At 33.9% G+C, this 23,343-nt stretch overlaps 3 protein-coding genes across 3 annotated transcripts in view; 1 reads left to right on the top strand and 2 right to left on the bottom strand.

Annotated features, from left to right (window-relative positions):
- LOC130446940 (teneurin-a) overlaps positions 1-15,851 on the bottom strand; it is a 556,419-nt gene extending 540,568 nt beyond the window's left edge. Inside the window, exon 1 of the mRNA XM_056783483.1 lies at positions 15,618-15,851. The gene's annotated coding sequence lies outside the window, so the exon portion shown is untranslated. The remainder of the gene's footprint in view (positions 1-15,617) is intronic.
- On the top strand, positions 11,898-14,139 carry LOC130447110 (SCAN domain-containing protein 3-like). The gene is made up of 2 exons (XM_056783767.1): positions 11,898-12,342; positions 14,021-14,139. The coding sequence occupies exons 1-2, from the start codon at positions 11,898-11,900 to the stop codon at positions 14,137-14,139; spliced, it is 564 nt and encodes a 187-aa protein (XP_056639745.1).
- A 3,563-nt stretch (positions 15,852-19,414) lies between the features above and the next one.
- LOC130446748 (MAP kinase-activating death domain protein) overlaps positions 19,415-23,343 on the bottom strand; it is a 41,191-nt gene continuing 37,262 nt past the window's right edge. Inside the window, exon 31 of the mRNA XM_056783166.1 lies at positions 19,415-22,537. Within this exon, the coding sequence (XP_056639144.1) occupies positions 22,124-22,537 (414 nt within the window). The 3' untranslated portion in view covers positions 19,415-22,123. The remainder of the gene's footprint in view (positions 22,538-23,343) is intronic.

The following is a 23,343-nucleotide window of genomic DNA, read 5'->3' as shown; positions in this document are numbered from 1 at the left end:
CAACAAAATGTTGACGACAAGCAATAATACATGATGTCTATTTACATCGACTGACGCCATACATGTCAATTGAATTCTATTTTTTGTCAATTCATATCGATTGACGTCAATGGGAGTCGATTGTAATTTAATGTTAATTGCTGTCTATTGATGTCGACTGACATCTATTCATATCAATTGAGGTCATTTGATGTAGATTCACATTAATATCGATTGTCAATTGATGTTGATTGATGTCTTTTGTTGTTTATTGGCATCGATTGATGTCGCTTGATATTGATTTATGACAATCTAAGTCATTTGATTTTTGTCAATTCAAGACGATTTATGTTGATTCATGACGATTTATGTCGATTCATGACAATCTAAGTCATTTGAGGTCATTTGATTCAAGTCAATTGAAGTATTTTTTTGTCAACTCATGTCGATTGATGTCCAATGAAGTCGATTTATGTCGATTGATGTCGATTGTCAATTGATGTTCATTAACGTTGATTAATGTCGATTCATGAAAATCTAAGCCATTTGAGATCATTTGATTTAGGTCAATTGAAGTATATTTTTGTCAATTCATGACGATTTATGTCGATTCATGACAATCTAAGTCATTTGAGGTCATTTGATTCAAGTCAATTGAAGTATTTTTTTGTCAACTCATGTCGATTGATGTCCATTGAAGTCGATTTATGTCGATTGATGTCGATTGTCAATTGATGTTTATTAACGTTGATTAATGTCGATTCATGAAAATCTAAGCCATTTGAGATCATTTGATTTAGGTCAATTGAAGTATATTTTTGTCAATTCATGACGATTTATGTCGATTCATAACAATCTAAGTCATTTGAGGTCATTTGATTCAAGTCAATTGAAGTATTTTTTTGTCAACTCATGTCGATTGATGTCCATTGAAGTCGATTTATGTCGATTGATGTCGATTGTCAATTGATGTTTATTAACGTTGATTAATGTCGATTCATGAAAATCTAAGCCATTTGAGATCATTTGATTTAGGTCAATTGAAGTATATTTTTGTCAATTCATGACGATTTATGTCGATTCATGACAATCTAAGTCATTTGAGGTCATTTGATTCAAGTCAATTGAAGTATTTTTTTGTCAACTCATGTCGATTGATGTCCATTGAAGTCGATTTATGTCGATTGATGTCGATTGTCAATTGATGTTTATTAACGTTGATTAATGTCGATTCATGAAAATCTAAGCCATTTGAGATCATTTGATTTAGGTCAATTGAAGTATATTTTTGTCAATTCATGACGATTTATGTCGATTCATAACAATCTAAGTCATTTGAGGTCATTTGATTCAAGTCAATTGAAGTATTTTTTTGTCAACTCATGTCGATTGATGTCCATTGAAGTCGATTTATGTCGATTGATGTCGATTGTCAATTGATGTTTATTAACATCGATTAATGTCGATTCATGACGATCTAAGTCATTGAGGTAATTCGATTTAGGTCAATTGAAATATATTATTGACAATTCATGTCTATTGACGTCCATTGTAGTTGATGGATGTCGATTGTCAATTGATGTCTATTAACGTCGATTAATGTCGATTCATGACGATCTAAGTCATTGAGGTAATTCGATTTAGGTCAATTGAAATATATTATTGACAATTCATGTCTATTGACGTCCATTGTAGTTGATGGATGTCGATTGTCAATTGATGTCTATTAACGTCGATTAATGTCGATTGATGACAATCTAAGACATTTGAGGTCATTTGATTTATATCAATTGAAGTATATTTTTATCAATTCATGTCGATTATCAATTGATTCATGTCGATTGTCAAATGATGTTGATTGATATTGATTCATGTCAATTTAGGTCAATTGAAATCTATTTTTATCAATTTATGTCGATTGACGTCCATTGAAGTCGATTGTCAATTGATCTTTATTGATGTCTATTAACGTCGAATGATATCGATTGATATCAGTTAATGTCAATTCAGGTCAATTGAAATATATTTTTGTTAATTTATGTCGATTGATGTCTATTAAAGTCGATTGATATCGATTGACGTCGATTGATATATTTTGATTTCAATTGACATCGATTGATATATTTTGATATCAATTGACGTCTATTACATTAATTCATGTTGATTTAGCTCAATTAAAGTCTATTTTCTATTACTATTACATAAAACATCGCCCTACAACTGTATCAGGGCTATTCCGAAATATTCGATTTCTGTTAACCTATAAATAAGCCCAACGATCTTTCTTTTTAACAGAGGTTGTTCGCAAGTTAACACGTAATGAAATATCACAAAAAAAATTATCTAAAATTTAATTATTAAAAATCATTATTCAATAAAAGAGAATCGAAAATGATATTAACAAATAGCATAGATTTTATTTGAAAAAATGGTGAATCCACAACTGCGTTTTCGCCAAAATTTCAAAAACCCATCAAACATTTTTAGTGAGCATGTGGTAAAAATATTTAACTCATGAGGACATAACAATGCCTAGTCTTACGTCTTACACTCTTGTCAAGAAAGAAGCAAATCCGGTTGGATTTTATTTTCGATTTGACTTTTTTGAGCAAATTAATGGCGCCTTACTCAACCATTATACTGTGTTCTTTTTTTAATTTTGTGCCATAGCATCATGACTATCCACCTTTAACAAGAAATCTGGATCAGTTTTTAGCCGTTCTTTCAGAATGAGACATATTTCAACTCGATCTTCTTTCTGTTTATTAGATAAAGCTGCAGGAACAAATTTCGAAGCAACCCTTTCCGTTCTCAAATCCTCGGAAGCGAGCTCCTAGATAACTCATCATTCTCTAATACTTGTTCAATATTCACTAGTACAAGATTTCAAATTTTTGTATATTCGGACGGTTGATTAGCGTCTCGCGGAAGAAATACGTACTACAAAAGCAAATAACCATAGTAAAAGAAAAATAACGAATATCGAGTTTATAATAATTAACCTTCTCCTCGACGTCTGTTATTTTTATTTCTTTTCACTTAAATTTCATTTCCTGCGGAATAAACTTCGTTAAAAATTCTAGTTTTCATCTAAGTAATGTTTTTGATGTTATGAATTTCGTTTTCGTGGTAATTTCATCAAATTGCGTGATATGGTAGAGGAATTAAATTGATACAACAGGTAGATCGTTTTTATTCTCAACAACCACTATTTGCTTCTGTATCTACCCCATTTGAATCCTTGTTAGTTATCTACTAACAATGCTTGGCTATTAATTTTATTGTAAGTTTCAAAGGAGTGCTTATGCTGTAGTTGGAAAGCAACTTATCATTTTTATACGGTGTTATCCGGACTCTGCTCCATCAAAGAGAACCATTTGCTGAATTTAAACGTGGTCTTACAGACACCGATGATGGTTAACGTTCTGGTCCTCCAATTGAGGTGGTTACTCCAGAAAACATCAAAAAGGTCCACAAATTGATTATATCTAATCGTTAATTGGAATTGGGTGAAATAGCTGAGGCCATAAAGTTATCAGAAGGCAGTGTTTCTACAATTTTGATGAACCATTAAAAACCTTTTTTCAAAGTGGGTAAGGCGTTTACTCAGAGTAGATCAAAAACAACGAAGTGTTGATGATTCAGATCAATGTTTGGCTATGTTAACATGTAATAAATCAGATTTTCTGCATCGATATTTAACAATGGATGAAAAATGGATCGCTTATTTTATTCCAGATCATTATCTGAGTGAACTGCAGCCGTTAAACCATGTCCGAATCGTTAAAAGGCACAACAGTCAGTCAGGAAGGTTATGGCTTCAGTATTTTGGAATGTATATAGAATATTGTTCATGGACTATCCAAAAGGGAAAGACAAGCAGAAGCAAATACCGCATAGAGTTGTTTGATCGTGTGAACACAAAAAGCAATGAAAAGCGGCCTCATAAGTCGGAAAAAAAACCACTTTTTCACAAGTCGATGGCAACGAAGGTTTAATTGAACGAATTACATTTCGAATTGTCTCCTCATCCACATTATAGTCCAAAAATGGCTCCTAGTGACTGACTAGCCTATTTTGAGATTACATCGATGAATAAAATCAATTTTTGGCAAAAAATGTTTTTTTATTAGTAAGTCACACGACTTATTACGTGATATTAATTCTTTTGCAAAATAGTCCAAAGAAACAAAAAGGGAAAGACGTGCTTAATAAAAGAATCAAAATTTAGCTAAGAAACTGCATCAAACTTAACATTAATGCATCAGTTGATGAAAACTAATATCGTTGTATACGAATTATTCTATATTGCAATTTCCACAAACTATATTTATAAAGTAGTACTTGAAATTGAACAACCTTGTCCTAAATAAAGCTTGGATATTTTCTAATTAGCATTGAAACCAAAACTAATTCAAACAGGGTAATTGGAACATCAATTCCCATCACAAAATTAATAAATAGTAGGACTACATTTATCGAACTCAACTCTCTTATACATATGGAGTGAGACAGGTAGAGAGATATCAAATAAAATTTCTGACGTCTCGAAGAAATTTACGTCTGTATCTTGTACGGATCTATATGACCCTTGAGTTTTATATTACGTTTGACCTATATTGTTAGAGAATTTCGTGGGAGTATATAAAAGAATCGAGTATCATCTGCGGCATGAAAACGACAAAGTTTCCTAATAAATTTCCTCCTCAAATCTGTCTTTAGTGAGATATTTTTTAATCTGACCCTACCGAAATGCCATAATAATTATATTTTGGCTCATAAAAATCAACAAGCACTTGTATTTTTTTAAATAAATGTCCATTTATACAAAAATATGTAATAAAAAACTAAGCTTAGATCGTTCGAAAATTTTAGCACGCATAAAATAGTGTAACGGTCTTACTCTTCGCAGTGATGACTTAAAGAAAATAAGCATAACGAGGCTTAATGGTGGAAAAACAATTTCCCTAGGTATAGGCCTCCAGACAAAAAACAAATCAAGATCTTTCTTTTCGGATCTACCACATAATGAGTAATTGAGGTTTAATACCTCCGGGATCACAATATACATGTAATCTAGATGTTGTTGGTTAGTTCGCGAATCTTTCAGGTAGTTTATGAGTTTCTTTTGATCTCTGAAGTAACTTACCCAGTAAATGTGGTAATTCATCATATAACTTCACGGTAATAATTACCGTTGTATGAAAATGCATTTTTTCCTTAAATTCAACGCTCGCTTTGCCTCGTTTATTGAAATTGACAATATTAGTGAGAAATTATTCTCCCAATATATTATACTTAGTTCAAAAAAACTAACAAACAGGCTTTTGGTAATTATCGAATGTCTAGAACTCTTTATACCTTTTCGAACGCCAGAGTATTTGAATTTTAGTTTACATTCTTCTTTTATTCGTTGTTTCCACTCTTTTCGATCTTTCCCTTGTCTTCCCCTTCCTGTGCTGTTTGTTATAACCAAGGTTTCCTGGTTCTTCCTCTCCTTATCTTCCTATTTTTTGCTTCTATCACTTCTCTTCTTAGGCTTCTCTCCGTATGTTTGTACCAGTTCAAATATATTTCAACTATTTTGTTTCCACTCTTTTCGATCTTTTCCTTGTCTTCTCCTTCCTGTGCTGCTTGTTGTAACCAAGGTTTCCTGGGTCTCCCTCTCCTTCTCTTCCTGTTTTTTTTTGCTTCTGTAATCTGTCTTCCTAGGCTTTTCTCCGTGTGTTTGTACCAGTTCAAATATATTTCAACTATTTTGTTTCCACTCTTTCCGATCCTTCCCTTGTCTTCCCCTTCCAGTGCCGCTTGTTATAACCAAGGTTTCCTGGGTCTTCCTCTCCTTATCTTCCTATTTTTTGCTTCTATCACTTCTCTTCTTAGGCTTTTCTCCGTATGTTTGTACCAGTTCAAATATATTTCAACTATTTTGTTTCCACTCTTTCCGATCCTTCCCTTGTCTTCCCCTTCCAGTGCTGCTTGTTGTAACCAAGGTTTCCTGGTTCTTCCTCTCCTTATCTTCCTATTTTTTGCTTCTATCACTTCTCTTCTTAGGCTTCTCTCCGTATGTTTGTACCAGTTCAAATATATTTCAACTATTTTGTTTCCACTCTTTCCGATCCTTCCTTTGTCTTCCACTTCCAGTGCCACTAGTTGTAACCAAGGTTTCCTGGGTCTTCCTTTCCTTATATTCCAGTTTTTTGCTTCTATCACTTCTCTTCTTAGGCTTCTCTCCGTATGTTTGTACCAGTTCAAATATATTTCAACTATTTTGTTTCCACTCTTTTCGATCTTTTCCTTGTCTTCTCCTTCCTGTGCTGCTTGTTGCAACCAAGGTTTCCTGGGTCTCCCTCTCCTTCTCTTCCTGTTTTTTTTTGCTTCTGTAATCTGTCTTCCTAGGCTTTTCTCCGTGTGTTTGTACCAGTTCAAATATATTTCAACTATTTTGTTTCCACTCTTTCCGATCCTTCCCTTGTCTTCCCCTTCCAGTGCCGCTTGTTATAACCAAGGTTTCCTGGGTCTTCCTCTCCTTATCTTCCTATTTTTTGCTTCTATCACTTCTCTTCTTAGGCTTTTCTCCGTATGTTTGTACCAGTTCAAATATATTTCAACTATTTTGTTTCCACTCTTTCCGATCCTTCCCTTGTCTTCCCCTTCCAGTGCTGCTTGTTGTAACCAAGGTTTCCTGGTTCTTCCTCTCCTTATCTTCCTATTTTTTGCTTCTATCACTTCTCTTCTTAGGCTTTTCTCCGTATGTTTGTACCAGTTCAAATATATTTCAACTATTTTGTTTCCACTCTTTTCGATCTTTTCCTTGTCTTCCCCTTCCAGTGCCGCTTGTTATAACCAAGGTTTCCTGGGTCTTCCTCTCCTTATCTTCCTATTTTTTGCTTCTATCACTTCTCTTCTTAGGCTTTTCTCCGTATGTTTGTACCAGTTCAAATATATTTCAACTATTTTGTTTCCACTCTTTTCGATCCTTCCCTTGTCTTCCCCTTCCTGTGCTGCTTGTTGTAACCAAGGTTTCCTGGGTCTTCCTCTCCTTATCTTCCTATTTTTTGCTTCTATCACTTCTCTTCTTAGGCTTCTCTCCGTATGTTTGTACCAGTTCAAATATATTTCAACTATTTTGTTTCCACTCTTTCTGATCCTTCCCTTGTCTTCCACTTCCAGTGCCACTTGTTGTAACCAAGGTTTCCTGGGTCTTCCTTTCCTCTTCCTTTTTTTTGCTTTTGTCACTTCTCTTCTCAGGCTTCTTTCCATGTATTTGTACCAGTTTAAACAGATTCCAACTATTTTGTTTCCTGTTGGTTTCTGTTTGAGCTTCTCTATACCTCATCATCTCATTTCTCATCCTATTCCTATTTTTTCTTCCATTACACACAATCGCAAGTCACTAACTCAAAATTAATCAGTGAAATCTTCAAACTTATACAGTCATCGATATGCTTGTTTACAATTGTGATGAAGCAACTCAAGCGGTCACTTTATTACGACAAAGCCAGAGTCAGCGAGAAGTGGCCAGTTTACTGAACATGAATCAGTCGAAGACGTGGTTCCGAAAATAGAAAACGTGCACATTCGAGAAAGATGATCGATTCATTGTTAGCACATCGCACACTTACTGGTGCTCAAGTTCAACAAGAACTCAGAGAAACGCGAGGAGTCGCTGTGAATAGGTGAACAGTTCCAGCCCAGCCCTAAATTAACCGAGTAGCCCCTCTACGATTTGCCAGAGAACACTTTAATTGGATTGGAAACTTAAGGTAGATTCACGCAGAAAGAAAACGTGGCTTTTAGACGAGGTTCCTGGATGGTCTGGGCGAATATTTCAATGGAATACTCAACAAAATTGGCTTGTATTGAAACTGACGGTGGAGCGGAGAGATTAAAGACGAAACGATACTTAAAAGAAAACGTTACTTACGCCAGTGTCAAATATTCGTCTTATTATTTTTCTCCCTATTTTCCTCTTAATAAATATTAAAAAAGTCACACTAAAAAGTAGATTTCTATTTCGAAAAATGAAAGTTATTAATAAACAATAAGAACTAATCAAAATTTTTGAGAAAGTAAAACAATTTAAAACGTATTCCAATTCTAAAAACGAGTCTTAAATTTCATTCGAAATTTTTGTGAAAAAATAACACAAAGGACATAATGCTTTGCACACTAAACCAATTTAACTGACTAATAAATTTAGTAAAATAAAGAAAATTCTCTTATTTTATATTATCTTTTCGCTCAAACAGCTGGAAATCTCTTATCTAAGAGATATAAACCACTATTTCCATCAAAATGGAAGCTACTAATGAACAATGTAAACTAATCAGAAGATTGAATGCAGTAAAACAAATTAAAAGGGTTTTTAATTCTGTAGAGAATCTCACAAAGCGTCTCTGTTCTCATTCAAAAACTTTCTATTGACAAATTTTTTTTTAAATATATAACACGTTCGATTATTTTCAAAAAACAACAGTCAAATGTATTAATCTCTAAAAAACAAGAAAACAATACAATGAATTTGTAAGAGAATATTGTATCGGTCTAACGATTCACGAAACAGAAGATAAAGGAGGCGCTTTTCATCTCAACAAAACAGCCCATTGATTAATGAACGTACCAGGTCAGCTGTAAATTTTTCTATGTGGCTTTCACTGGATCCGCTTCCACCATTGTCATGGGATATCTTTACCGACTTCATATATAATGCTATCATGAATTATACATAAATCTATAGCTAAACAAATCATTTAAGTGAAAAATGAAGCAAATGCGGTAAGGTGGGACAAATAGGACTTCGTAGAAGCATTTACTAAGAAAATTGGATTTTCGATCGATGATATGAATCATTTTATTACTTTAATTGCTCCTCTCTTTTATTTATTCATTTATTCACACTACTCCACAGCCCAAGACCCAATTTAAAAGTGGAAAAAACATACATAGAAGTTAATAATTAAATTTGAAGATTCGTTTAGGTTAAAACGTTGTAACAGTGTGCTTTGAAGTAGTGGATAAAACTTGTCAAACTTTCACCACAGCTTTCTAAAAGCTCCACCAAGGATAATATTAATATTCTCAACAAAATTTAGTTTACTGTAGAACTTTTAAGCACATTATTGGAAATCAAATAAGGTTTTACATTTTGAAATGTTCAGAGGAACTGCACTACTCACAAATTGTATCTAGATCAGATTAAAGTAACAATCGCCAATGTTTGATATCAAATGATGAAGCTTTAGATCGTCTGCATAAAGAAGAATATTAGAGTTCAATCCCAAGACGATTTAAACACTTTTCACAGTAATTTTCAATAACTTCGATACCGTTTTTATAATAAAAATCATCAGCTCCTAAAACTGACCATATCACCTCTCCATTGCTGGAAAATCTATGACGACTCAGCCATTTTTTCAAGTCTGGGAACAGAAAATAATCTGAGGGGTCTAAATCTGGTGAATAGGGTGCATGAGGTAGCAATTCAAACTTTAAATCATTCATTTTGACCATTGCCATAACGGATGTGTGGGCTGGTGCATTGTCAATTTCTTCTTAGTCGTTTTTGCTTGATTTATTGATTCAAACGTTGCAATAAGTTTGTATAATTCTCGTTGATAGTTTTTTCAAGATATTCAATGAAATTTATCCTACGTGCATCCCAAAAATTTGCGTATTTTCAGTCGACGATAATCTAGTAGCGTTTTGACGATTTTCTTCAACATTTCTGGAGTGGTCACTTCATTTGGTCGACCACTACGATGCTGGTCTTCGCAGGACGTACGGCCTTGTTTAAATTTTGCTATCCAATATTTTACTGTTGATAACGAAGGAGCAGTCTCACCCAAAATATAATCTAGTTCAGCTTTCACATTGGTTGGGCTAACGCCCTCTAAATAAAAGTATTGAGTCAATTAAAAATGACCAATTTTTTCCATGTTTACAAATCATTTACTATTGATGGCTAACAAACAAATACTAAACAGCATTGTGTACTTTCTAACACAGTGGGATTTTTCGAGCAACAACCGTCATCTCTAAGTCAGGTCAGGTACTTCTGAAGATTTATATTTATATTATATATGAAGATATCTGTTGAGGTAGCAAAAATGTCTAATCCAAATGAAACATATTTTCTGACATAAGTCCCTAATATCAAAAAGAAATATTGATCGGTTAGAAAAAGTAGAAAAACTTACGAGTATTTGTCCAGTTTATCTGTAATTGATGCGAGACATAAGTTAAGTATATGTCGCGTTTTAATTTATTGTCGTTATATATGAAAATTACAATTTATCCTGATTACAATCGACCTATATATTGGTATGTATATATACATTCATGTTACCTATTATATCCACTAAATGATGTGTTTGTTTAACATAATATGATGCATGACTCTACTACTGACAAAACATTTTATTTCTACGACGTCAACACAATTAGTAAAACAGGAAACCTCGACAATGTTTTACATAAAGTTTTCTGGAATAAATATTAATACTAGGAGGAAATGGGAAAATTATATAAACAGTCTTAATTCGAGGAGTTTCCATTATATTTTATCACAGTAATTATTAGTAAGGGAAACGATCTGTATTCTGTGTCTGCAACTATCACATAATCCAGTCAGAATTTTCTGCTTGAATCAATTGGTTACATTTCAAAATAATTCAGTTTAACAAATTTCTTTTTTAGACAACGCCATCTGAAAGTTGTTCGTTATGTATTCATTTACATACCGAAAGTTGCGTTTTGAGTGTTCCATGTAGTGAAAGTGACAGTTCCGTACTGCAAAACACTTTCGGGACGCCCTGGAGTAAACAACTCTAACTTCCTCAAACGTCACTCAAGCCACTTCAATGTTGACAGTTGACAGTTTCATTTCGATGATTTTGCATAACCTTTAATTTTTAATTTTTTGAAATTATTCGTTTTATCTAAATTAATGAATAACAATTAATGATGATGAAAAAAAATACATCAGCGATGAAGAGTTACTCGAATCCATTAACATTTAATAGAGATACATATTCCATCTGCATCCAATCCAATAAATATTAATAATTGTCCTGGAGGTACAATCAACATATCTTTTTGCAGATAATTAATAAATTAATATTGACGTTGCAAATATTATTAAGTACATTATATTGTTAAATAAATAAAATGTTTATGATTTTCTATTATTCATATTCTTTAGTCTTTGTCATACATATAACTATATCATTTTGTCAAAGCAAGATCGAAATAGTTATTTGTATACTTTATACGAGCGCATTTGTTGAGTTTTCTCCAACTGTTATTAGTCATTTAGTGTTTGTGATTTAGTTTAGTCCATAAGACATATTTTTTGTATTCGAATCTTATGCATTAATCGCATAGGCAAAAGTAACTGTATCAATGCCGCCGAATTGAAAATACCTCGACGTTCCTTGGACTACAACGTGAAAAAATATGCATCCACCAGGAGCTTTGGCCATAGAAAATGATCAGAGCGGCCTCGAAAAACCAGAACTGGTGAAAGTATTTTATTGATCAGTATAGTGAGGCATGTTTTGAAAGAAAAACGACTAGAGACCTGGTAATTTTTGAACAGGTTTTGAAAAAAGGAGGCTATAAAAAATATTAAAGACAAATTATAAAATATATTAAAAAAAATATATTAGTTTAGCGTTTTTCGAAATCGTAGAATCCATTTATCTATGTCCTAGATGTAGTATTTTCTATTTTGCCAATTTATTGCATTGGTGAACTTCCGATTCGACTTTTTGGACTTGATTTATGAATTGAACGGAAGGTTTTATCTAGAGCAGCGTTGTCCAACTGGCGGCCCGGATGCCATTCTTTGTGGCCCGCGAAATGTTTTACGGAGAGGATTATATTTTCTTTATCCTTACATACCATACAACATGAAAATGTCGCTTGAGCTAGCAAAGGCAAAAAAACCTTTTACTGATGGCAATTTAATTGAAAAGTGTGCCGTTGAAATGGCCAAAGCTTTTGAAGATTCTAAAATGGCGGAGAAATTTCAATCAGTGCCACTTTCTCATCAAACCATACAAAGAAGGATAGTTGCTATGGGTGAGCAAGTAGAAAAGTCTTTGCCTAGCCTAGTTAAAAAAAGTTCATATTTCTCACTTTGTCTGGATGAAAGCACTGATCAATCAGATGTTAGTCAGCTCCTAATATTTGTGCGGACTACTTTTGACGATTTTAAAGAGGAGTTATTTGATATCTGCCCTCTTTATGGAACGACTAAAGGAAAAGACATCTATGAGGCTGTGAAGAAAGCAGTTGATAGAATTGGAGGTTTCGATAAATGTTTAGCAATAGCAACAGACGGGGCCCCATCAATGACAGGTAAAAAAACTGGATTAGTGGGTCTGCTTCGAGAGAATGGTGTTACTTGTCCTGCAATCCATTGTATTATACATCGGGGAGCTTTATGTGGAAAATCAGTCAAGTTTTTCAAACTGTGAGTAAGATTATAAATAAGATTAGAGCTGGAAATCGATCCCTTCTACACAGGCAACTTAGGCAGTTTTTGTGGAAACAGAGGCTGTGTACGGAGACTTGCTAATGTATAACCATGTAAGGTGGCTGAGTGCAGGAAAGTACATGCAACGGTTTGTTTGCCATAAGGAAGGAAATCCCTGCATTCCTCAATGAATACGTTTCATGGACACAACTGAACTGGAAAGAAAGCTTAGGGATCAAGAATTCTTAAGACAGTTAGCTTTTTTAACAGATCTGACTAATCATCTTAACAGTTTATACTTGAGTCTTCAAGGAAGAAACCAGGCGGTTTCAGATTTAATCGGAAATATAAACGGATTTCGGAATAAGCTGAGCGTGTTTAAACATACTTTGGAAAATAACAACCTGACATACTTCCCTAGCTGTCTACAACTAGCAGAAGAATTCAATAGTGAGGCAAATATTGAGCTTACTTGCTGCAGTTCACAAATTATTGTGATGAATTCAATACAATATTTGAAGAAATCGAAAGTCTCAAAAGCAGTTTACTGCTTTATAATAATCCTTTTGGAGCAATCATTGAAGATCAACCCCTCGACTTACAAATTGAGTTATGTGACCTTCAAGCTGACATGTTCCTAATCACCAGACAAGAAAAGGGACCTGAATTTTTCAAATTACTGTCTAAAGAGAAATTTCCAAATCTTCGAGATTTTGGACTGAAGATTACATCAATGTTCGGAAGCACATATAGATGTGAAAGTGCCTTTTCCTCCATGAAATACATTAAAAACCACAACAGAAGCAACCTCACCGATTCTTCCTTACGTGATCTCATGAGACTGTCTACAACTGAACTGGAGGTGGACATTTCCTCATTGGTGGATGAAGCCGATCGACCACAGTCTTCACATTAGATATAACTTCTTATTATTATTGCATATGTTCCTCTTAGCTCTCAAAAAAAATATTATAAATTTTCCCTTCATTTACAAAAACGTACTCGATGAGCAATAAAAGATATAATACTCTTTTTTTGTTTTATTTATTTTTATACCTTACATTATTTTGTTATTACTTTAACAAAATTATTATATGGCCCGCAACCACATCAAAGGTTTTAGTTTTGGCATTTAGTGCCTTGCAAGTTGGATCTAGAGGGTGAGTGAGTGAATAAATGCTAATAATTGTTGTTGGCGGTTGTATTTATTCAACGTTTGGGAATTGTCTCTTAACGCATATTAAGCAGGAATGGATCCATTTTTGGTTAAGTAAGGTTAGGTTAACTTAAGCTTGGTTTATGCAGTCAAAATTAAAATTAACATTAAACTAAACTCTTGGTGGTAATTTAGTGATTTATGCAGTAAATTAAGGATAATTATAAATTACTGGTAAACCAATAGAAATTCCCTGTATAGGCCCTTTTTTGTCATACAAATGTGGAATGTTTCTGGTACTGTCTATAAGTGTTCCATCTTCTACAGGACATTGCTTTTTCCTGTTTTTATGAGATCAGTTCTAATACTACTTTAATAATAATAAAAAATAATTTATCTTCTAGATTGGCAACGATCCCAAGTACTCCTCGAAGCTGTATTTGACAGAATTGGAATGGAAGAACGTACTGAAAGTAATGATTTGGCTGCCACAGTCGCCCTCAACCCGATTGAGTTGTTGTGAGACAAAGGATAGGAAATTTTGAGAAGCAATCTTCTCCTTCTTCTACTTTACATCTTGAGTAATCTTGAGGAATATTTTGAGTAAAGAATGGAATCAAATAGATATCGATTATTTGTAATAGAAATGATTACAAAGAACGCATTGGGCACCAAAATAATAATAGCAAAATAGGGCTACATCTATAAATCAAAAATCTAAAAATGTAAATTACAGACAGTACATTTATGATAATATCAACTCATCTGTATGTTCTTTAACATATTAATATCAAAATCGATCGTATTGTTCATATTTGTTATGTATCACGTAAACTATATTTAACAAAGAGAATATTGACTAATTAATGACAGTTCTTATTCTTGTCAATTGAATAATATTGACAATTCTATGTACACTTACATCGCGTATTTTTGATGAAATCTAAATGCATCACCACAAATGAATCTGCTACCTACTGAAGTAAAGGGAAAGTATAGAAGAATTTCATGGAATGACAGTTGACGTAAAAAACCACTAGATTTAATAGACATAAATGAAGTTGGTAGCGCTGCTATATTAGGTACGTTCCACTTAACGTCGTTCGTACCGCTACGTAACTTTCATCAAAATATGGCGCTAATTCAACAATGCGTCGAAATAAATTTCACTTTCACTGACGTTTCAGTGAAATTGCATTCAGTTTTATTCAAATCGCAGCCGTAAATTTACGGAAATTCGTGCTCAGTTCAATTTTTTTTTAATCCATATGACATATTTATTCGTTTTCATCAAGTTGTCATATTCTAAGCCCACAGGACTGAAAACTTTCGCACAATCCCCACTATTATGAAGACAATAGAACTTATACTTCCGTTTTTTCTACTTCTCCATGATTTTTAAGCTTTAAAACTTTATTTAAACATTAAACAGAGATGATTCTGCTCACCTCTACCCTCCATAAACTGATGTTTTGACTAACTAACCTCATTTTACAATTCCTGTTGACTCGCGATTATAGTTGACAGTTTTTGTTGGATTCATGACGAGTTTGGGATTCTTCTTTTTTAATTCTTAGACAATATGAAAGATGTTATTTGGTCATAAGCCAGGATATGAGAATGATACTAATAAGTTATCAAAATCGCTTGATGGTAGACTGCTGTTAATCACCGAGATAGTCAGCAAGCCGTTCATTGTTATAAACGTTGCAAAAGCTTCAAAGAACAAAGAAAAGGGTAGTTTTAATCTATTCCAGCTGATGTAAATATTACTATATATGTAATATTATAAACAAATGTAGAATTGCTGTTAGGAGTTCCCTCGATGCAGTATTTGAGATCGCCTGATTTTGTTCCTTTAGATTTCTGTTCCTATCTGACGTTTTATAACGATATCAAGCGTCTATCATTTTATGATACAAATAAAATTGAATGTGTATTGGGTAATAAGTATTGTAGCGAGAAAAATTTCTATGGAAACAAATTCATGAAAAATCATACCTTGAGAATGTGCTTACTGAGATTTAAACAATTGTCTGTCTGATATTTCGTAAACAGCACTATTATAACATGAATGAATTTCTAAAATTGAGAAAAAAAGTCAAAACGCGCTCGTATTAATCTCCGTAAACAAAATTAATACGAAAAAATTGAACGTAATAACGAAATTCGGTTGATATTATCCCGGATATATCGAACAGTAGGTCCTGTTTGTTATGAAGTTGGCGGTAAACTGAACGATCTCTAGCCGCCAACGTTGCTGCGGAGTTGAGCTTCAAGCAGTGCGCCATATGAAACCTTTTCAATTTATATATTTGTTATAAAATAATCGAGAATATTCCATAAATTTCGCTCATATAATTCATTATATTATTCTACTAGCGACATTCTTTAGAACATTTTATGTGTTTATCCTGGTGATTGCATGAACCTTTACTAAAACGTGCTTATAATACACCCGAACGAGTTTATTAAAAATATTGTTCACTTTCATTGTTGTTTTTTATAATATATAGAGCTGTAATGTAGGCCATAACTCACGCAAGTAAACTTGATCATTCATAATAAAAAGTTATGTGTTGAATACTATACTTTGCTATTTGAGTTGTATATAGTTACTTGAATTATCAATCTTGGTCAAAAAATGAAATTAAAACATTTTTGTAAGATAGTTTCGAATGTGGATTAAACCAACGATCAACTCGCTTGGACTTTCGAACGAATATTTCAGTGGTTGCTGACGAGAGCATAGCTAACATTGAACGGAACGTACCCAATGCATTTGATGTCCTATTTGTGTATTATAAAAATCTTTCGACCACTTCTTGCTATGTTCTTAGCTGTGGGAGAGTTTTTTAAATAAAAAACAAATGTTCTGCTTCAATTCAGTCGAAAACTCAAACAATTTCTCGTGAATTCATGTTAAATCCAGTTTTACCCCAAACTGCGCGTACAATCATGAGGTCTATAGTGCTGAAGACGTGCGTTTCACTCCCGTACACAAACTTCATGGTTTTCCAGTGCTAGTGGAATGAACATTTCAGTGGTTGCTGTCGAGAGCATAGCTAACATTGAACGGAACATACCCAATGCATTTGATGTCCTATTTTTGCATTTCAAAATCTTTCGACCACTTCTTGCTATGTTCTTAGCTGTGGGAGAGTGTTGAAGACGTGTGTTTCACTCCCATACACAAACTTCATGGTTTTCTAATGCTAGTGGAATGAACATTTCAGTGGTTGCTGTCGAGAGCATAGCTAACATTGAACGGAACGTACCCAATGCATTTGATGTCCTATTTTTGCATTTCAAAATCTTTCGACCACTTCTTGCTATGTTCTTAGCTGTGGGAGAGTGTTGAAGACGTGCGTTTCACTCCCATACACAAACTTCATGGTTTTCTAATTCTAGTGGAATGAACATTTCAGTGGTTGCTGTCGAGAGCATAGCTAACATTGAACGGAACGTACCCAATGCATTTGATGTCCTATTTGTGCATTATAAAAATCTTTCGACCACTTCTTGCTATGTTCTTAGCTGTGGGAGAGTTTTTTAAATAAAAAACAAATGTTCTGCTTCAATTCCGTCGAAAACTCAAACAATTTCTCGTGAATTCATGTTAAATCCAGTTTTACCCCAAACTGCACGTACAATCATGAGGTCTATAGTGCTGAAGACGTGCGTTTCACTCCCGTACACAAACTTCATGGTTTTCCAATGCTAGTGGAATGAACATTTCAGTGGTTGCTGACGAGAGCATAGCTAACATTGAACGGAACGTACCCGATGCGTTTGATGTCCTATTTTTGCATTATCATAATCTTTCGACCACTTCTTGCTATGTTCTTAGCTGTGGGAGAGTGCTGAAGAGGTGCGTTTCAGTCCCATTCACAACGTTCATGATCTTTTAATGTTAGTGGAACGAATATTTCAGTGGTTACTGACGAGATCATTGTCAAGGTTAAATAGAACGTACTCAATGAATTCGGTGTTTCGCATCGTCAAAACTCATTCGACAACTTAAGGCCCAGTATAATTGTTTGTTAACATCCTTTTTTATCACCTCACCTAATGTCAGGGATAGTCTTGAGCGTTTCGGTCATTTCGCCGATGAAATATTGGTAGATCAAAACGAGCTGTGGTTGAAAATCAAGCAACAGAACGAAATAAATTGCTTACAATCTAAAAACTGTCATTGTAATGTCAGTTGTATCAAAAATTCAAGGGAATTCTTGTTAAATTCAATTTTACTCCAATCTCTATGTATCTTAGTGGATCTACAATGCTGGAGACATGCGTTTCATTTTTTTTTTCTTTAACGGTCTTACAAGGTGTAGAGCAACGAAACTAGCGCTGCTACAGCAAAAGAACGCATACGCCAAAGTTTCACAACTGTCAGCTGTCTAGGCCTGAAGCCTACTCTTTCAAATACGATACCTACCGTGTCTGTAGACAAACCAGTGTAGTCGTGCCCTACGTTTTTTCTTATTTTGCCGTAAAAATGATCGACGTTGGAATAAAGCGACAGATTTTTGTGCAATTTCACATTAAACTTGAAACAAGTGTAAGGCAATGTGAATGTTTGTCCACGTGTTTTTGATAAGATGATTCACGTTCGGATCGCCCTTTCACTTCTAAGCATTCGTACGACTACTAAATCTACAGGGTGTTCTAAGTAATAATTCTATTTCATAAAACTTTATCTAAAAAAAAAGTTTTGATTCCAAATAAATTAAGGGCTGCTAATTGCAGTCCCGTATAATGTAAAAGGAATAGTGAGAAAATACCCTTGGTTAGTCCTTTGCGAATACACAAACATTACAGAATTCCATGTTTCTAGCTTCACTGAATTTGTAGGAAAAACGAATAAAAACTCAATTTTAGTCATCACGTTTTAAATTTTGTTATAGGAAACACCCATCTTAATTTTATACGAGCAATCCCCTCTTGAATTTTGTCGCTCAAACGTTTTCTAGTCGATTGTAGTACCCCGCTGTTAGACCACCCAGCTTATTTGCCGGATTTTGCAACGTGCGACTCCTACCTATTTCATAAGATCAAATCGGCATTGCAAGGAACAAGATTTGAATCTATGGAAGCTGTGAAAGAAAAAGCGGGCCGGCGTCCTCTTGGAACTCACAGAAAAAGACTGCGATATTTCGAAAGATGGAAGATTCCCATGGAGCAATACAGTGGTAGAGGAGGGGTATGTATTGATCGACGCCGCGCGACGCCTTTGTCATATTTTTTATGAACCGCTGAATCCATATAAGTTTTTATTATAGCAGGCGATTTATTTACAATGTTTCTTTTGAATGATTTCTAGGACAGTCTATTGTTTTATTTGTTTAGTTTTCTTAATTTCTGAAATTTTAAGAATTCTATATATATATATATATATATAGGGAGTTTGTTTCGCGCTGTTTAGTTTAGTTTATAATAAATAGTCGTACTGAACAAACCGAAATAGAAAGTGATTGAAGAATTTGTGTAAATTATTTAAGTTAGTAAAGTGATAATGATAAGTGAACTATTATAAGTTAGTGTAGTGTATAGTTTTTAATTGAATTAAGAACGTGAGAGACCGTATTTATTAATTCACCCAACGAATAGAAATCATATAAATAAATAAGAAAAATATTACAATAATATAAAAATATCAGTAGTCTCGTTATTTAATAGCTATTAGTGGGGCGAAAGTTCAAGTAGTTGCTGACATAACCAATACGTTTGGTGTGATATTCCTGCGTCGTTAAAGTTCCGGAATGATGGGGAGTTTTGTAAGTAAAAAACAAATGTTTTTCTTAATTTTATTAACATGTAAAACGTCATACATTCCAAGCATTTCTGTTAAATAATTCAACAACAAAAGTGACTAGTATTGCTCACTAAAATCATGTTTTTTTTTACAAATAAATAAATTCATATATATATACAGAACACTTCTATACATAAAACTATAATTGAGGCACAATAGTTATTACGATATACAATTTGCTCACTCGAATTTGTTTAAATTTATTCGTAGGATCTAAACTACCCAAAAAACGATCATAAATTTTAAAAATTCTCGTTTACGATATGATGGAATTCAAAAAAAACTTTCTTTCCCTAAAAGTATGTAAGAAATTATTAGAACTTAAAAAAATTACAAAAAATTTCTTAGTGTCTAAAGAATAAAATATCTTTTAGAATTTCTAGGAAGGGGGGCGTTAGAAAATTCGATCTCAAAATGTATTTACCGATAGGTAAGTTTCGCGGGGGCTGATTCTAAAATGATGCGTACTCCCAACTAGTTGTAGTGGACAAGAAATAATGAAATTCCAATAGCAGCAAAACCAGAGCTGAATTAGCTTAAAAGGATTATACTGAATTCAATACCACTACACCAACACTCATAATTACACTATCTGACGCGCGTTTCCATTACCAAATCATCATCTTCAGAGACACGCGTCAAACATTAGAATTTTGTTTGTTGTTGTAGTAGTGTAAACAGTGTGTTTAGAATATGACCAACTTAACAGGATCTGGGGAGACTTTAATAAGCTTTAGTAAGGAGTGTGATCTTATATGTTACGTAAGTTTTTAGAAACAAAATAAAAAACAAAAACCAATGCGATAGATAAAATTGATAGCGATTCAGAGGAAGAATCTCCAGCGATCCGCCAGTTGCCGTCATGGTAGCAAGAAGTGCTTCATCTATGAAGTAGATGATTCTCTAAGCCCCGCAACTCTTCACAAGTCAAGGAAATGAAGAGGACAGCTGATGACTTAGCTGGTAGCTGAAATGACCTAGGATGAACGTGGTTATTGGGAAGAGCAAGGGAGAAAGTATTGAGAAAAAAATAGATAAGCTCCCAGCATTGGTAAAAAAGGTAACAACTATATAGGGAGCTCAGAATATTGGAAAGAACATAAAAATGAAGAAGAGGATCGTTGCAAATACAAATTGCCTCCGGATATCCTCTTAAAGAATAGGAAGAACCGTCTCGTAAAAGATTAGGATTAGGATAGTAGGTTAGGTTCGATTCGATTAGATTAGGTTAAAGTTAGGTTAGGTAACATTAGGTTAGGTTGGGCTAGGTTAGGCCTTGTAAACAGACATAGTTCATAGGCAGTGAAGTAAGGAATAAACAAGAATGGGAAAATGCATACAGAGTTGAGGTTCAGAATCAGAAAAAAAATGGTTAAATCGGGTGTCTATAAAGATTGCTTCTCCAACAAATTCCCTTTCGACAAAAAAAGGTTAGGTTAGAATAGGTTAGATTAGGTTAGGTTGGGTTAGATTCAGTGAGGTTATGATAGTTTACGTTTAATCAAATCAGCTTAGGTTAGATTATGTTACGCTTATGTAGTAACAACTTGTTGTCCTCCCGGCGTTCGCAACTCCCAAAGATTTAGGAAGGAAGAGGGTGGTTTAGTGGGTGAGAGTCCCACACAAACTCACAGCATTGCACCCGCCCGCTGTGAGGACGACATTAGCTTCCACCCCACCTCAGGACCAAAAAAAAGGTTAGATTAAGTTAGGTTATAAAAGGTTACGTTAGATTAAATTGGGTTTGTAAGATTAGATTAGGTTAAGTTCGATCGAAAAAAGGATGACGTACAATTACGTTTTGATACTAATGAAAAAAAGAGCTCAAGGATAGAGACCACAGAGGAATTAAGAAGGAAATAGTAGGAATAGTCAAGATAAACTAAGTTAGGTTAGATTAGTACGGATAAACTCGATCTAGATTGGTTGTCTGAGGTCCATTGTGGTATAATAGAAGGAGGAGCATTTTTCCAACTTTCCTTTAAAACGAGGAGGGTGTGAATGAGGTGTGAACCCTACACAACTCCAAAACAACTTTACAGGCGAGCCTTGAATCAGACATTAACCTCCACCTCAAATCTAAAGGGAAAAAAGGTTAGGTTTGGTTTTTATATTTTTATTAACAGATTATTTCAAATGAAAACTTATAGAAAATTACGATGCACTAAAATATTACTCAATGTTATAGTCCCTTTTCCCATTTAAAAATTTTAATCCTGGACCAAAGAGGAATTAAAATGAATCGTCTAATTTTCGGTACTACAAACTTTGAGACCGAATTTCTCAATTATTTTGACCTATTTTTTCTTGTGAAGGAATTTATGTATCAAAGTGGTTGTCAAAAAATATTTTTCCATCGACTCTGGAAAATTTTCCTGTTAATTACTTGTGAAAGAAATACAAATAGTGAAATACAAAAGTGTTTATTTAAGAGAATTCTTTTTATATACCCAAAAAAATTAATCAAATATTCGATATATAAATAAAAATCTTTCCGATCCATTTCCTGTTATTACATATATTTTTCCTACATTTTCTGTATCAGGAAATAAAAATTATCAAAATCAAAAAAACGAATATGTTTCTAGCCTCAATTCTAAAACTAAAACGGAGATCACACCCAAGGAAGACAAGACGGCCCTTTACAATCAGCCCCATAAATAAACGGTAAGGAGTATCGTTTATAATGTCACTTTGGTCGAGGAGGAGGTTGAGGTGGTTGAGAAGAGATGGTCATTTGTCTGGACTGCATACTTCTACTGGGAATAGGAGGAGGTTTACTAGAAGGTAACGACAATTGAGAATGAATCGTTTTAACGCCAGGTGGTGGAGCAGGCGGAGCTACACCCGGAGGTAACGCCGGTGGAGGATATTTCGGTGGACCTCCGATTGGTGCAACGGATCCTGGTTCGGGACTCGGCGGTGGAGGCACGGCGGTAATGTGTGTCAATACAGGAGGAGCTTCTACTGGACTGGATACTTTTAGACTAGCAGTCATATCGAACTGCGATACGTCTACTGGTTTTTTGACGGTTTTAGACTTATCAGTTCCAGCGGCTACGTACGAAAAGACACACAATACCGAGTAACAGATTTGGTCAGCCTGAAAAATAGAGAATATATCGATAAATGTAAATAACATTACTTACTAAACTGAAGGTCTTGGTATACGAAAAATTATTATAGTATAAATAATTATTATCCAACAAAAAGTTTCTTACTTTTTAATTCGGCGGCTAATTGTTGTGCCATGCAAATAGATAATATCCTGTGGAAATTATGCAAGATATGGCTAGCCTACAATCAACAAAAAAAATTCATGCAAACTAAAACATTAATTTAGGTGAAATTTGAAAAAAATGGCATGCGACCAAAGACGTTATAAAATAAAACATTTTATTTGAAAATAATCTGAATGGATCCGCCGATCGACATTCTCAGCGACATTATTTTTATGTAATTTCGAATGATGTTGCGGGTTGAGGACTCAAAATAAAACTGTCCAATTTTTTTAAATGCCAACGTTTCAATCTTTTATTTGATCTTCATCAAGGCTAATAATATATTGTACATTATAACTCAAACATTGATGAAGATGAACAAGTAAACGAAAAATTGTGTAATTAGAAGTAAAACTAACCACTAAACTAGTCTAAATTTTTGTCTTATATACAGTTTGTCCTATTCATTTTTGTACTGTTAAACTATCTAATTATTGTTTAACTTCTAATTTCACAATTTTTTGGTTACTTGTTCATCTTCATCAACGTTTGAGTTATAATGTACAATATATTTTTAGCCTCGATGAAGATCAAATAAAAGATCGGAACGTTGGCATTTCAAATAACTCTTTGATAGTTTTCTTTCGATTCCTCCATTAGAAATTATATTCTAATCAACAAAATTTCC

Source organism: Diorhabda sublineata, chromosome 7 (assembly GCF_026230105.1).
Source record: "Diorhabda sublineata isolate icDioSubl1.1 chromosome 7, icDioSubl1.1, whole genome shotgun sequence".
Lineage (NCBI taxonomy): Eukaryota > Metazoa > Arthropoda > Insecta > Coleoptera > Chrysomelidae > Diorhabda > Diorhabda sublineata.
The sequence above is the reverse complement of the archived record's forward strand: the minus strand, read 5'-3'. Positions and strand labels throughout refer to the sequence as shown.

Excerpts from the sequence above, each read along its gene's own strand:
- LOC130447110 (XM_056783767.1), top strand. The coding sequence starts at position 11,898 with ATGTCGCTTGAGCTAGCAAAGGCAAAAAAACCTTTTACTGATGGCAAT. Across the intron at positions 12,343-14,020 it reads CGGGGCCCCATCAATGACAG|ATTGGCAACGATCCCAAGTA; the intron begins GTAAAAAAACTG and ends TTTATCTTCTAG.